The sequence below is a fragment of the Ochotona curzoniae genome, unplaced genomic scaffold (assembly GCF_017591425.1).
Source record: "Ochotona curzoniae isolate NIBS_2020 unplaced genomic scaffold, NIBS_Ocur_1.0 scaffold_4683, whole genome shotgun sequence".
Taxonomy (NCBI): domain Eukaryota; kingdom Metazoa; phylum Chordata; class Mammalia; order Lagomorpha; family Ochotonidae; genus Ochotona; species Ochotona curzoniae.
The window spans coordinates 21991863-22008171 of NW_024467121.1; the positions used below are offsets into that span (position 1 = coordinate 21991863).

The 16309-nt window shown below is 42.7% G+C and overlaps 1 protein-coding gene across 2 annotated transcripts in view; it reads left to right on the top strand.

Annotated features, from left to right (window-relative positions):
- The window catches only part of SMYD3 (SET and MYND domain containing 3), a 585373-nt gene extending 570637 nt beyond the window's left edge, over positions 1-14736 (top strand). For both annotated transcript variants that reach the window (XM_040968185.1, XM_040968186.1), the window contains 2 exons: positions 283-391; positions 14438-14736. In XM_040968185.1, the coding sequence (XP_040824119.1) occupies positions 283-391; positions 14438-14539 (211 nt within the window). In that variant the 3' untranslated portion in view covers positions 14540-14736. The remainder of the gene's footprint in view (positions 1-282; positions 392-14437) is intronic.
- Positions 14737-16309: the final 1573 nt, after the last annotated feature.

The following is a 16309-nucleotide window of genomic DNA, read 5'->3' on the forward strand; positions in this document are numbered from 1 at the left end:
CTTCCCCCACATATAAAAGCAGAGATGCAAACTTTTGTTTCTTGACACTAGCATTTATTAGAAGGGTATTGTAGTCCTGACCTTGACTTACTGGGGCTCTGGAGACTGATGATGTGTTAACTGCCCTGAGCACTGAGTTCTCCAACATTGCAAAGCTAATTTCCCTTCAGTGGCTCATTAACATTCACAGCCAGTGTTTGCTCCCACTTTTATAGTCTACTGATGAAATGCTGACTGCAAAGGTGAACGCTCTGACACTATTGGCCGTTTGTTTTCTTCCAGGATTTTTTTCCCGGGAAGCCATCCTGTCCGAGGTGTGCAAGTCATGAAAGTTGGCAAACTGCAGTTACATCAAGGCATGTTTCCCCAGGCCATGAAGAATCTGAGACTGGTGAGTGTGTCAAAATCTCTCGTACTTCCGCTTGGTGCTGCTGTTTTTCTGGTTGTGGCTGAGCGTTTTCTTGGTGAATTTTTCTTCTGAGGAATTCTGTCTCAGACACGTGTTCAAATGCTTAACAACCAGCTCTGGGAAGAAAAAAAAACCCTGTTTATGATGTTCGCTGGTTTCTGTGGAATAAATATGCCCATCATGCTTGATTTTAAACTACAAATATAGAATCAACCAGCCCCAATACTTAATGATAATTTTAACAATCACTCTGGTGAATTGGTGCAATCCAGTCTCAGAATAGCCCTGAACCTGGTACTTCTTCCCCATGATGAACATAACACCTGTCTCCATGTCTCCCACCCATTGACCACAGAACACAGTTGGAACTGCTTGCTTGTCAGACAAGAATACCTTGTTAGGTAGTCCACCTTTGCAACCTCCATACCCTTCCCACCAGTGCAAACCGTGTCATTCACCATCTCCCCACATCCTAAGCTGCTCGCTCCGAAGTCTTTAGAAGCTATATCCTCTGAGTTAAATACCCTCCCCACCAGAACTATGCTGATCCTTGAAGTTCCAGTGCCAGTGGAGTTTCCTCCTTAAGCTCCCATAACTCTACTCATTTCAGTAGGCTGGCCTGGTGACCCACACATCTCACCACCCTAAGGAGACTTTATAATGATCCCTGTAACCAGCTCAGTGCCATGCAAAGTACATGGAATCTAGGAAGCATTTGTTGTTGGAAAGGAAGGATGTGAAGGGGGACAGGGAAGGACATGATGAGCCTAGTAACGTCGAGAAACCAAATGCAAGAAGTGAGTCTGAGTTCGTGCTCTAATGCCTCGTATAAAAGTGATGCTTATTTTCAGCATCTTATGGAGCCTGCTGTCCTGGCCTTCCCACCATAACACAACTGCTTTTCTTTCAACCCACGATCTTTTTTCTTGCTTTTTTTAATGGCATAATTCCATAAACTCTGGGTTTTTCCTTACCACCTCGCAAAATTCTCTCCCTGCCCCCGCTGATTTACCTATATTATTATTACAATAGTATAATCCTTCATAAGCAGTCTTATATAAGTCCATCATTCTGCTATTTAAGTGTACCCTGACATTGTGGGCACAGACAATGGCAGAGTCCACCATTCTATTGTCATGATATATTTAAGTTTCATTGGGAGTCCATCTTTGATTTGGAAGTACAGATTGCATACTGCATTGAATCTTCACTGGATATGACTGTCTCTACTACACAGTTACTGCACATTCCCTTAAATGAAAAACCATGGCTCTTTTAAGTTCATGTGTTCCTCTGGCTCAGGTACTAGTGGGTCCTATAGCATCAACACTTTAATGAAAGCCTATGGACCACAATGCTTTTGCCTTCAGAAAAATACAGTTAAAGGGGGGCCCGGCACAGTGGTTAAGGTCCTCGCCTTGCATGCCCGGGATCCCATATGGGTGCCGGTTCTAATCCCAGCAGCCCCACTTCCCATCCAGCTCCCTGCCTGTGGCCTGGGAAAGCGGTGGAGGACGGCCCAAAGCTTTGGGACCCTGGCTTCGGACCGGCATGGCACCGGCCATTGCACTCACTTGGGGAGTGAATCATCGGACGGAAGATCTTCCTCTCTGTCTCTCCTCTCTGTATATCCACCTTTCCAATAAAAATAAAATAAATCTTTAAAAAAAAATACAGTTAAAGGATGGCACTCTGCTTCAGGGTTGCTCAAGAAGTACTTAGGGGCTGGCTGGCTGATTCCATAGCACGGGCAGCTACCCAGATTTAGATAAAAGAAATGAAAAAAATGCCTCCGAGGGGCTTAAGAATAAAATTCCCTAATGCTAATTTTGGTTGGAATCTAGCCACGGTGCCTTTTTCTAATCTCTAATTGAAATCAGCCTATGGTCAACAGGATTTCCTCAAGGCACTCAGCTCTTCCTGTTCCTTTTACTTTATCTGCCACCCAACTCAGACCAATGACAAAGCACCTCATCATCTTGCAGTCTCCATGGAAGACTAGGTTGGAGATCCTGGCCTTGGCCTGCTTCCGCCCTGGCTCATGTGAGCGAATATTTTGGGGAAATGAATTAGCGAGAGGAAGATTATCTCTGTGTGTCTCTTTCTGTCCTTTCTGCCTCCCCCATCGCAAAAAAAAAAAAAAAAAAAAAAAAAAACAGAGAGGGGAAGCCGGTTTAAAACAGAACCAAAAATCCAATCAATCAACCAAAAAAATAAAAAAAGAAAAACCAAACCCCTACCTTTGGAGGAAGTGGGTGTGTGCAGGGAAAGTTTACAAAAGTTTATAAAAGGTCTGGCAGCTTGGCTGCCTAACTTGTTAATTCTCTCCAGGAACATAAAAACTCATCCTGGTAGAGGTTACCTTTTGCAAGCTAGACATGATCAAAACCTCCACCATAGCCCATCATTTCACATATTGCATTTACAGCATCAGAGACCCACATGAACAACAAGGTGCAAGGTCAGACTAAGGGGTTACCCCAAGCTCAGGGTGGATGTCTGTGTTCCTTTCCAGAGAAGTAAGAGGCTGAGCTTGTGCCAGCCCCTGGGAGTGGTTACCACAGCAACCTAGTCTAAGCTGACAAAAAAGCTCCCAGGAAATGGACTATTTGAAATAAAGATTTCCATCTGCATCAGTAATCATAAATCCTGCACCATGTGCATCTGCTGCCTTGGCAATGAAGGTATCCCCTAAAACGCATGCAACCGTGAGTTCACCAGTACCAGGAGTTCCTTGCTAAAATTATTTTCACTCAGACCTACATGGAGCTCACAGCACCAGGGGGCACAGGTGCCCAACACCCCAGCCTGTTTCTGGGAGGGGGGGCTCCAGTTTCCACACTTAGCTCCCATGCCCTATAATTTTATTTTTAAGATGAGGGTAATATCCATCCCAGGGACTTGTTTTGAGATGTAAATAAGGTGGAGTGTGAGAATGAATTTGCCAGTCTCCAGCATTTTGAGGCTGTTATGGATTATTCGTGTTAGAGGAAGTTGCCTTGGTTTCTATGCTGTGTGTTGTAGCCATGAGGCTATTCTCCTACTGAGCAATTATATTGTATCACTGTCTCCCCAGCTGTCTCTGTGGTGTTTTTTCTCAAGATGAATGGTGATTCCTGACTCTTACCTACCTTCTGTACCTTCTGGTGCTGACCAACCCAGACACACAAGCTTGAATGAGTGGAGTGTGTGTGTTTGTGTGAATAGAGAGCTTTTGCAGTCCCACCTTGGCTTCTTGGCCTTTCTCCTGCGGCTCTCTCTGGCTAACAGACCAGGTCTTTTCATGACGTTTCTGAGTGTGTTTTAGCAGAGGGGTGGCATGATCATATCCATCTCTGAGAAGTCCTAGGTCAGTTTCTTTGTGTAGAAAGTCTTTTTTCCCCAGCTTTCTCAAGACTCCAAGAACCCAAAGGAGGGGATAGGGAGGTTGGATTCTTTGCCTTTCAGAATCGACACTTTTTTTGTTTGGGCACGCCCTAGGTTTTCTTTTTGTCTCAGAAACCCTGGAAATAGTGAAATGAAATAGGCCGAGTAAGGTTTTCAAAGCCTGAGTTTGGAACAGAAACCAGAGCAGCACCAGAAACAAATTGGTTGCAGATTCAATTAGGCCCCAGGCTCCCACAGGAAAGGAATCCACGTTAGCCAGCTCTGATTGGGTTTAGGCCTCCCTTTCCACTGCCTCTCGGCTGAAATTCTTCAGCATTGCTGCCACAGGACAGACCTAGGCCTTTCCCAGTGTGTGTGTCTCTATGTCTCTAGTCTACTTTGATTTCTCTGCATTTATTTTTTGTTTCCCTCTAATTTGATTTCCTGGATCTCAAGGATAAACTGTCCCCATCTGGGCTGTCTTGTCAATGAGCCTGTTTCTTCTCTGTGAGCTCCCCAACCCTGGATCTGGTGTGGCTGCTGTGTTAGTAATGCTTTGTTAGCAGAAATCAGGATATAAAAACCATCTTCTTTCCCCTGAATAACCATTTTTTAATCTAGATCTTAACTTTTCATGCTGTATTTTATTTGTTGAATCCTTATTTCTCTTTGAAGCATTTTTTTTTTCCGTTTTGAGCATCTAAATCTGATCATGGAGTGCAGGCCACAAATCTCAGACATTTCTCCTTTCACTGCTGCACTTATCAGCTACTTCGATGCATCCAGAGAGCTCAAAGTGACACTCAGGCTCTATGCGACCGAAACCCGGGCGTGCATCCTTTTATAGCAGCTGATTTTGAGTGTGCAATACTTTTGTTCACAATTCTTAATCTGCTACAGTGTTTCTTCACCTCTCTGGTCTCTTACTTAGGAATCTGGTAAGAAATGATGAGTTAACCGGAGAAAAATGTACATCAAGAAAATTTTGTGTGTTCTCTAGGCAAGGAAATTTTTTGTAGCCTTTCTACTAAGTGACCACTCCAGATGTGTAACACCATATGTTAATGGACTAGGAGGGAGGGAGAGAAGGTAGGCAAGGCACCTTACAGACATGCCAACTCCCACTGGTACCTTTCCAGAGTGTCTTGGAAGTCCCCCTAGTATCTGTGAATGCCTGCTACTGAGCTCTGCATAGAAATCATGAGTTTCATAAGTATTTTTCAATTGAAACACAATGAAACTAGGCAGAAAATGATGGGTAAAATGCAAGCAAAGTAATGACGCCATATTAAGAGAAAGTAAGCAGAAATTCCCCTACTAGGAAGGTTATGTCAGATCAGCCCTAAGAGCCACTCGGAAACCTGGACTTGCATTTCCACCTGGCATTAAATACATCATCCTCCTATTCCACTGGAGAGACTAGAAAAAGTCAACTGAAGAAAAAGATTTAAATGAGAAGTCCTAATTTCATAACAGAATACTCGAACTATCCATGTTTCAGTTGGAAATCATTCATATCAAGAGATAATAATCCCTCAATCTTAAAAGAACACAATCAAAGAACAGCAAATCCCAACCTTAAAAAAAATTAGAATTATCTGACAAAGGTTTAAAAGTGGCCACTATAAAAATGCTTCAAAGAAAAATGATAAACACCATTAAAACAAATGGAAAAAAATAAAAAGTCTTAGTACAGAAGTACTAAACATTAAAAACTTAAACTCAAGTAGAAATTGAAAGACTCATAAGCACAATACTGAAATAAGCAGAGTGAAGTTCAACAGCTACATGGAGGGAGCAGAAGGATGAACTGGTGATCTCGGTGAGCCACGTGATAGAAACTACCCAATCTGAAAAACAGAGGGGAAAAAGACTGAAACCAAAGAAAACTGAACAGACAGGACTTGTGGGTCAGTGAGAAAAGGTCTCAACTTCCTGAAGAAGTGAAAGAGGGTTGGGTAGAAAAAAACGCTGGAAGAAATAATGATGAAGGCATTAAAATTGGAAAGGAAGAAACATAATTATGACAAGTCGTGGATGACATGGTTTTATATGTAGAAAATGGAAAGTTCCTCCACTTTGGACAGTGTTAAAAACTTTAAATGAATTCAACAAAGTAGCAGGATACAAAACCAACACACATGAGTCATACAGCAACAATGAAAAGTCCAGGAATGAAATTAAGAAATGTATCCTATTTACAATACTACCATGCAAACGAAAATCATTAGGAATTAACCAAAGAAATTAACAGCTAAAAAATATAAAACATTGCTGAAAGAAATTAAGATAAAAATAATTAGAATGACCTATCATGTTTATGGATTGGAAAGCGTAAAATGTCAGTACTGCAAAAAGTCAACTGCAGACTCAGTGCTATCCCTGTCAAAAACTCCAATGAATTTATTTTCTTAAACATAGAAAAATCCATTATAAACCTCATTTGGGACTTTAAAGTGCTTCAAGTTACATCCTTTCTAACTCCCTGTCCAAGATCTGGAGGAAGAAAAAAAATGGAAATGTTTATAGATCTCAATTTTCAAAATCTACAAGGATGCTCAAGGCACCATAAATATGAAGAAGCAGATCAACACTGCAAAGAGCGCATTAATCCAAAGCTATAAAGAGCCCATTAATAAGCCTTCATGTCTTCAGATGATTTTCAACAAGGATGTCAAGACTATCATTGGGAAATGACTGTATCAACAAATGGTAGCAGTGAAACTGATATCCACATGAGAACGAATGTAAGATGGACCTTTATCTAACACCGCACACAGAAAATAACTCAAAATGTATCGAGGACCTGACATAACAGCAAAGCTGTATAGATAGCTAAAACATTGGGTGGGGAACTTTAGGACATTGATGTTAGCAGATTTTTTTTATAACACCAAAAGTAGAATCGACACAAGGAAAAAATAGACAATTAGGCTTTATCAAAATTTAAAACTTTTTACGCATTGGAGGAAACTCTCAACAGCATAAAAAAGAAACATGCTAAATGGAGTATATTCTTACAGTGAAGTAGATCCCAGCCTTAAAAAGGAATGAAATTCTGGCCTTTGCCGTGTGTAGATGAACTTTGAAAGCTTTATGTTAAGTGAAAAAAACTACAGAAAGACGTTTTATAATTTCATATATTTAAGATGCTTAGAATGGCCAAATACGTAGACAGTAAGTCATTGCTCACCAGCATCTAGAGAGAGAGTGCAGGATGGGAAGTTATTAGCATGCTCCCAGTTTTAGTATAGGATAAGGCAAAAATTCTGGATATAGTAGACATGGTTGTAGAACAGTGTGAAGGAACTTAATACAACTGAACATTCAAAGAGTGGCTAAAGTGATAAATTATGTGATCTGTATGTATTTTTTAAATCTGTATGTGATTTATATTAATAAATTTTTAAAAAGATAAAACTTCCAAAATTTGACCTTCTAAAGAAGATCAAATCTTGCACATTCAAGAAACTAAGTGAACCTCCAAAGATAAAGTCAAATAAATCCAGGAAGTCCACACTAACACTGTTACAGTCAAGTAAAACTAAAGACAAAAGAAAACTGATACCTTACTTGCAGGAGAAAAATTATTTTAACTATAATGGGATTCTGTCATCAGAAATCAAGAAGGCTAGATGCAAGTAAAATTCTTATTCAGGTACTGGCTGCAAAGATCTGTTAACCCAAAATCATGTGTGTAGCAAGAGTGTCCTATGGAACTGTATCATAAATTGCTAAAAATAATAATAATAATAGAATGTAAAATGTGAAAAAAGAATAAAAGGGAAATCAAGATATTCTTGAATGAAAGACAAGAAAATTTGTCACCCAAAAACCAGTGGTTAAAGAATGACTGAAGGAAATTCTGGAAACAGAAAATAATCCAAGGAGCCCCAGGGCATGAAGAACACAGTGAGCAGAAGGCTGGGTAAGTAAGGTGCACTGGGCTTCTTGAGTTACCTACTTTGTTTGATGGTTGAAGTAAGCATGTAACACAGAAGCAGCTCTAAGTATGGGGTGGGAATAGTTAGAACAATTCTTTTCTGCTTGGTGGAGGATAAAGGGTTGTAAAGAAAAATGAAGTTCTTATAGTTGGCTAGGACTGGTAACATAGTAAGACTAGTAAAGGGAGGTAAGGTATGTATTAAATACATAATGTAAGACCTAGAGCAACCACCTGAAAAAGCCACATAAAGGTGTATACTAAAACAAAAATCTGCATAATAAAATTCTAAGAAATCTCCAAGTAACCCACAAATGCAGGAAAAATAGACACAATAGCCAGAAAAGATCAAATAAACTATAAAATTTTAGACTTAAACCCTAATGTATTTATATCAGAAATTATACAAGTAGTCTATCTAAAATAGCAAATTAATTATCTAAATCTATTAAGACATATTTGTCTTTGCCTGGGTTCACCTCCTGATCTTTGATCAACTCCCCTTCCCATCCCAGTGCCGATAGCGCTCTGATCACTGATCGCCAGCAGCTGACTGCTGCTGGGATATCTGGTCCTGCAACACCACTCCATTGTGTCCACTGCTTCCCTGTGTCCATGGGTTTCCAGGTGCTGCTCTGCCCTTGGCCCGTCCTCTCCTGTTTCCTGGAATCTGTCCTCCCACATTTACCCTGGCTAATTATTCTCCATCAGTTTAAACCTGTTCTCACCCTTTGCCACTATCTTGCCCTGCTGATTTGTTTGATCTGACCATGATCAGAGACACAGTGGCAGACCCAAGCAGTGGGTCAGGAATAGAGCAGCTTTCACAACCTAGACCCCCATCAGTGCCACATTGGGTGCCATTTTGTGCACTATAACAAAGGCTGCAGCACCAGAAGGATAACAGTGAACTGAGCAAGTGCTAAGCTGGGAGCAAACTCACTTCCAGCTCAGCATATTGCACTGGTCCCACAGGGAAAACAATACCAAAACTGGTATCTTACAGCTTCCAATCAAAATAAGTCTGAGTGGCCCCCAGACCTAACAGTCAGCAGATGCATAACCCCAGTGCCACATCATGCATCATTTTGTGCACTGTGGCAAAGGCCGCAGGACCAGAGGGACGACTGTGAGCTGTGCATGTGCTAAGCCGTGAATGAACTCAATTCTGGCTCAGCACATTGCACTGTTCCCACAGGAAAACAGAACCAACTTGGCATTTTGTGGGTTCCAAATAAAATAGGTCCAGGTGGCCCTGAAACCTAGTAACCAGCAGATTCCAGCAAGATCAGAACCCAGTGCCCTAATAATCCCAGGCATTGCTTGAGCTGGGAGTAGGAGAAATGCTGTGCAGGCAACCACTGGGGGACATCAAAAAGCTTCTGTCCATTATTGATAGAACAACTTGAGAAAAAATAGCTAGGATATAGAAGAATTTGATAGCACCATTAATCAATAGGATATGATTGAGATACATAAAGCATTCCACCTGAGAATAGCAGAATATATATTTTCTCAAGTATCTGCATAACATATATCATGGTAGAACATATTCTGAAACATAAATCTCAATGAATGTTGAAGTGAATTCTTTGAGCACAATGAAATTAAATTAGAAATCAATAACTATTTGGAAGGAAAACCAAATGTATAGCTCCTGACTCTGTCATGGTGCATTGTGCTATACATGGGACTTGGATTGTCCAGTCTTCTGATTATTCAGCTGAGGGAATTGAGACCCATGGAGGAAACATAATTCCTTCAGGGTCTCTCGGGTGTTCAATAAATATTCATCATAATTATTAGGTAAAACACAGTGACACAACAGCAACTCTTTATAAAATAGTTGCTAGCACTGGAAGTCACAACACTAAGCTCTCAGCTCATTGGTAACTCCTCCTAAGGTTTTCTTGGGCATCTCTGGTCCCTTCTTGGGGCACCCCAGCACTTTGCATCTCTGTTTAATATACATTCTTCTGCTGTAAAGATCTGGTAGTCAAATGTTGCCTCCCAGACTGTGCCAGAGCTCTCTCCAGGGCAAAGGCCAGGTCTTAATCACTGCAGCTGCTCAGAATATATTGAGTGAATGAATAGGTAGATGTTCTTTCAAAGAAAATCCTCTCTTGCTGAAGGACAGATCTCTGCCACGGGATCGGCACTTGGAGAATCATGCCAGGTGTTGAGTGGAGTGGGGTCAGCAGAGGTGCTGCCAAGCTCAGAGAGGTTATCAGAGCCTCCCAGACTCTGCTACCCTTTCTCAAGAGGTTTTTGTGGGCTCCAAAGCCGCATCCTGTGTCTGGGCTGTAGCTGCGTCCATTTCCCATTTTGAATACTCTAGACCTGCCTTTCATTCTGAGTTGGGCGTAAGGAAATGCACTTGCACTTTCTCTTGTTGCGATCTGATTCTGGAGGTTCTTATCATGCATACAGTTTTTCCTCTGGTTTTATATCCGTATTTAATCATGCTTGGGGAACTCATTTATTGGATTCCTCAGGCTCGCAGTAGAAAGTATATGAGATCCTTGATAAGCTTAATATATTTGTATTAAAAATTAATATGAAAGCTTATTGTTCCCAATTTTAAATCATTGTTAGACATAATTCATTTTATTTAATATATGACCACAATTCTGCAATTATTTAAAAAAAGATGAGATGCGATGTAAATCATTCCTGGAGACCCCATCTTTATTCCTGGGTGAACCATGTGCCTGTCATGTGGCAGACAATCTGTGCTGTCCTTTCTCATGTGACATTTGGATTCTGTGTGTGGGTGTAGCTCTCCCTGGGAGGCTTCAAGGAGTCCTCTGTGAAACATGATGTGCAGGCTCTTTTTAAATGCTACCATTAAAAAAATGAAATTTAATGGAAAGAGATAAGCTTTTCCCCATGCGAGCTGGCTCCAATTTTACATTTCCTTAATCTATTTTATGTGCTGCTGCAGGAAATTAAACCAAAATTGTCCTCTCTCACATGCACATGTGTGACTTCTAGGAGGGGTTGCAGGGAGAGAGACACAGCTACTGGAAACAGTTGTTCTTGTCTAGCCAAGATTTATGCTAACTTAATAATGAGGGGACAGTCAGGTAAGGGGAAGTCCTGCTTGTATTCCTCCTGGGTTGAAGGGTTAGGTCTGGAGACAACAGGGATCTTCCCAGATTCCTGGGAACTGTTTGGCTTCCCTGTAGGCCCAGGTGGCATTCAGAGCAACAGATCTATGTCTGTCCAGCTTGTCTGTCTGTCTGTCTCTCTCTCTCTCACACACACAGTCAATCCATTACTCAAAATTATAATCTCATTGATCATATCCATATTCAGTTTTAAGGCAAACAACATAGATTTCTAAAATTTACTCTTCTACCCCTCTGCTCTCATCTCTACCTATTTCCTCTCTGCTTCTTGATACAAGATGTTCGAATGTTAATGTCTTGCATCTTACCCATACACACACAGGGGTCAGCTCATGCCCTGTCTTTGCTTCCAGTGCCACACCCACCGCCTAGTAAGACATGAGACTGGCTGGCTGCATGGTGAATGGGAAGGGCCCTGAGGCCTCTCAGGGTACCCTGGAAGCAATGTCCAGCAGAAACTCTGCTTCCTCACCTTGGTTACTGCAAGGTGTTTGCAACTGGAAGTGATATAGTACAATCATGGAATGGAGACTGGTTTGAGTCTTTGAGAGAGAGAGGTGGCTGGATGCATACTACCCATATGTGGGTACCTGCCCTTCCCTGAGGTGGGCAGGAATGTTCATCAGGTGAGCAGGAAGACTCACTGTAATAATAGCAATGAACTTGGTCCTGGAGCAGAGAAGACCTACCTCTTATCCCTGCCAAGGGAGAGAAAGGGAAACTTAGAACTGGAGCTGGAAGAAAGGCAATGGGGAAGGAAGACTGGAGCCTCAAGCAAGCAAGTGAACCTGTCTCCATCAGAGATAAGAAGCTGGCTTTGTCATTTAGCTTCCGGGTCACATGATTCTCGAGGAGACCAAAACCAAAGAGATTGGAGAGCTCTCCTGAGAACCTAGGCCAGCCCCCCTCCAGCAGCAGGTGCCTGGGAGTGCAGGGAGGGAGGAAGTCCTCACAGAGTAGGCCTGGTCATTTTAATTTTTGTTTCCCTCAGGGTAGAGGGTTATGCCTCTGTCTGCCCAGATTTTCTCAGACAATGTTTCTGGTGCATTCATCCTCCCTTGCCACAGCACACACACACACATACACATAACCCTGTGTAGAGTGGAAGGGAAGAGAACATCTAAGACAGCTTTCAAACAAAAGGACTCCTAATGAATCACTGTGATCCAAGAAATCCCTGTTCTCCACGGCAGGTCTCTGCCTCAGAACTTGACATGGCCAGAACAGTTCCAGGGTGGCTCTGAGATGAGAGAGAAGGGCATGAGGCACCTGTTCTCTGATTGGCATCAGGCACTTGTTTTCATCTTCTGCCCAGAAGAATCTCACAGAGCTCGGCTGCCTGCTGCTCAAATCAGGATGTGAGCTTCCTCTCCTTTCTCGCTCCTGCTTGGCTATCTCAGCAGCTATGTCTAGACTTCCTCCCTGGCCTGTCTCCTTTCTACCAGCCTAAAGGAGACTGTTTTTTAAAGGAGAGGGTGGTGGGAAGGGAAGGCCAGTGTTGTATCATAGAGGGTTAAGTCTCCACCTTTAGTGCCAGAATCCCAAATGAGTGCTGGTTTGAGTCTCAGTTGCTCTGCTTCCAATCCAGCTCCCTGCTAATAGCCTGGGAGAGAGCAGCAGCAAACAGCCCTGTACCCATGTGGGAAACCCAGAGGAAGACCCTGGCTCCCAATTTTGGCCTAGTCCAGACATTGCAGCTATCTGAGGAGTAAATCAGTGCATGGAAGACCTCTGTTTCTCTTCTCCCCCCCTCCCTCCCACCCCGCCCCCTTCTGTGTTTGTAAGTAACTCTGCCTTCCAAATAAATAAAGCAAGGCAGGAATGCAGATTGAAAGCATTTTTATCCAAGCTGAGACAAAGTGTGTCTCTCCAGGCCGCAGTTCTCCTGTGACCACCTATGTGTTTTCAGCTCTCAAATCTCTGCGACCTTAAAGATGTTCATAGCCAAGAATTCCACCCTGAGGAGTCTATCCTGAACAAATCATCAAAAGAGGCAAAAACAAACAAAAGCTAAACCTCAAATGCTGGGAGATCTGCCCCACATCACAGCAAACAATTGGAAGTGATTTGAATTTCTAAGAGCGATTTAGTAAATAATGTTCTACGGACATGATGAGATTAATTGTACAACCCACAATTGGCAATTATACTCGCTGTAAATGGACGTTGAGCAGTGAATAGTTGCTGCTACTTCTTGGCAGTGCCCCATGTTGTTCTATACTGTTCTATACCCTGTGGGCTTCTGAGTGTCTGCTGGACCCCAGACTTCATTCCCAGAGAGCAGGTGTCTATTGATCATTTGTGAGCTCTGGCTCTAGCATCTCTTCGGAAGGTGTCCATTTGACACTCTGATGCACCCAGGGCTGAGAGCCTGGATGCTACATGCCAGGGCCTTGGCTAATGGCTTCATGGCCACCAGAGTCATGTCTCTATGGGGCTGCAGGGTACAGGCACGTTGAAAAAAGTAACTCTAATCCTCTTTCTTTTCCCCATCCCAGCTCCCCCGTCCCTCCCCCACCCTCCTGCATTTGAGCAATACAAGATGATATTTTTATTTCTAACTTACTCATTACAAAAATACTTTGGAAAGAGTTCTGGCTTTTTTTTTTTTTTTGCTCCATAGCAGATTATCCCCCAAACTGAATTAATTACATTGATTCTGGGTACAGGGATCACAGATTCTAGGTTGGGGGAGGCATTGGGAATTTGGATGCTCAGAGTACACTAAGAATGCCTTTTCTCTTCTCTGCACCGTCTTGTGCCTCATTTGGAAAGACTCACTCCTAGTGTTTTATCTGGCTGGCTTCTGGCTGGGCCCTGGAGTCCACTGAGGCTTCTTTATGCACATGTGTGGGAACTTGACTAAGATGGCTTAACAGATGAGCTCAGCTAGGACTGTCAGGCAGAGCCCTACCAGTGGCCTGTCCCTGGCAGGTAGCTCATGGCTCAGGACTAAGCATACCGCTGAACAAGCAGAGGCTGCATGGTCTTTGTGGCCTAGCCTCAGTTAACAGTAGCTTCACTTCTACTGTTCTATTATCGAGATAAGCACAAAGCATGTCATGGTTTCAGAAATACTTTGGAGGGAGCATTCAACAGCATTTAGCAATGGACTTCATGGGGGAAAAGGAAGGAGGAAGATTGTCACCATGCCAGTATCTATATCAGCTGAGAGCTGATACAAAATGAAACCAAGAATATATGTACATAATGATCTTAGTGTCTTTAGATGAGAATTGTAGCAACATGATAATTCATTCTTCATATGATTTATTTTCATAGCTCTTCTTGAAACTCTATCCACCAGACGTACGCACTAATAACCTCTAAAGATCATTGTTGGTCACCCATATGACTCGAGGCGTGAGGTAGCTGGCTACAGGCTGCATCCAGCGCTGGGTCACTCTTGTTGCTGCATATTTTGGCTCAGAAAATTCTAATGCCATGAGCCTAATAAACTGCCATCCTGTTGTATTCTATAGACTCATAGGGTTTGTCAGGCCCCCCCAGCATCATGGGCACAAGATGAGGAGTAGGCCAAGAATCACCTGTTTGAGATCTAATGTGTGTTTCATTCTTTCTGTTTAGGCATTTGATATCATGCGAGTGACCCATGGCAGAGAACACAGCCTGATTGAAGATTTGATTCTGCTCTTGGAAGAATGCGATGCCAACATAAGAGCGTCCTAAGGGAAATACTGCCTACATGCATTTATCGGATGCCTTATCGAGGTCACGCTCTGTACCTTGTTTGTGGTGTGACCTTCCCCTCTAGAAATGCTCTTCTGTGTTTATGTAGGTAAATAACGCAGCTGTGTAGTTTGCAAACTGTAAGAATCACTAGTTGTAGAGAAGCACGATTACAATAAATACTAAAAAGCTGTTGAATTGCCATTTAGTAATTGTTTTCTTTGCTCACTCATTGGTGATCTTAACATTGAAGATATCTACATTTTAGAGAATCTTAATAAAAAGTGTGACAGTGTAAATTATAACTTTGAGTGTATGTCAGAATTGGATATAAGTCACTGTTTTCACATTTACCTCTAAGTGGAAACTTACTATTGGCAAGATTACCAGAATTTTGACATCACTGTCTCTACTTTTTGTGAAAAATGTTTATGTCCATTGTTTACCTCTACATCTTCAGCACAAGAGCATTTTACTCTAAATCGTAGAAACAATTCATTTCAGATGTTGTTTGAAAAATAATAGGAAATCTTAATGCCAAAAGTGTTTGTGAATGTTTTATAGCTCTTTGTGTAAATCTTTCCTGTGTATGTTTTATAACTTCGTGTTTATGGTGTACCTTCTCCTTGCGATCAGCGGTGCAGTGTGTGAAGTGCTTCCCGTGGTCCTCCCAGCATCTCCTGCAGTAAGCAAGGCCCTCGCACCCTAGCTCCAGTCACACTGACCTTGGTTTCTTTCCTCTTTATTATTTTCCACTTCTTTGGTCAGTGCTTCTGCCTCAGGCAAATATAGGAACCTTTCCTTTTTCCACCTCAAAAAATGATCAATAAATTATTTTATGGTTGAGTGATGCTGTGAGCAGTCTTCTCTCACACTTAGATGAGGCTCTGGCCATCACAGAAGCCCTTGGGCCCCTACAACCCACAAGGTGTTTCAAGCCCATCGTCCACACCTCCTTTTACAAATGAGGAGATGGGGCAGCAGGTGGTAGCAGAATCCAGGGCCACAACTCACATGTCTCATCTTGTTCAGAAGCCCTCCCCAGCTTTCATAGAGGGAGCTGCAAGTCCTCGGACTGCCACAGAGCAACCAGCACCATCAGAATGACACGCGGCTGGCTGACAGTGTGTGAAGGCACCAGCCTGACTTGGCAGCAGAGAAAGCTGACGACTGGAAACTGGAGTGTACTTGCTGAACCCCTGGTGACTACTTTGCTTGTCGACGCATGCGTGATACTCTGTGTGCCTACAGATTCCTGAGCGCATTCTTAAGCTTGCTCCTGCTTGGGCAACCAGCTATATGGAGTGCACTTCTAAAGTGAGTAGTGTCTGATAACCGCACAGCATGACAAGGTAGGTATTTTGAAAGCCCCTTTTTTGTAGGTCAGCAAACAGGCTTGGAGCAAATCATCCTGGAAGACCTTCTCATCAGTGTTACTCTGTTCTTCTGAGATGCCAGTTCTACTCAGTTCAACAAATGCAGAGTGGTTTCTGTGTCTTGAGGACAAGAATGCAACAACTGAGTAAGTCATGCCCTTATCTTGTATCCGTTTGCCTTCCTGTGTCAGACTGCAGCAGAGCAGAGTGATGCAACGTCACACCCCGAGTTCTGCAGGCCAGCAGTTTGAGAACATTTCTCCTAGATCCATGTCTAGAGTGCTCCTCGGGCTCACTGTAGCTGGGCAAATCAACTGGGGAAGAGAGGCTGTGGTCCCTGTGGCACAGCCTGCATCACGTGACTGCAGAGTTCCAGAAACAGTAAGTCATTCAA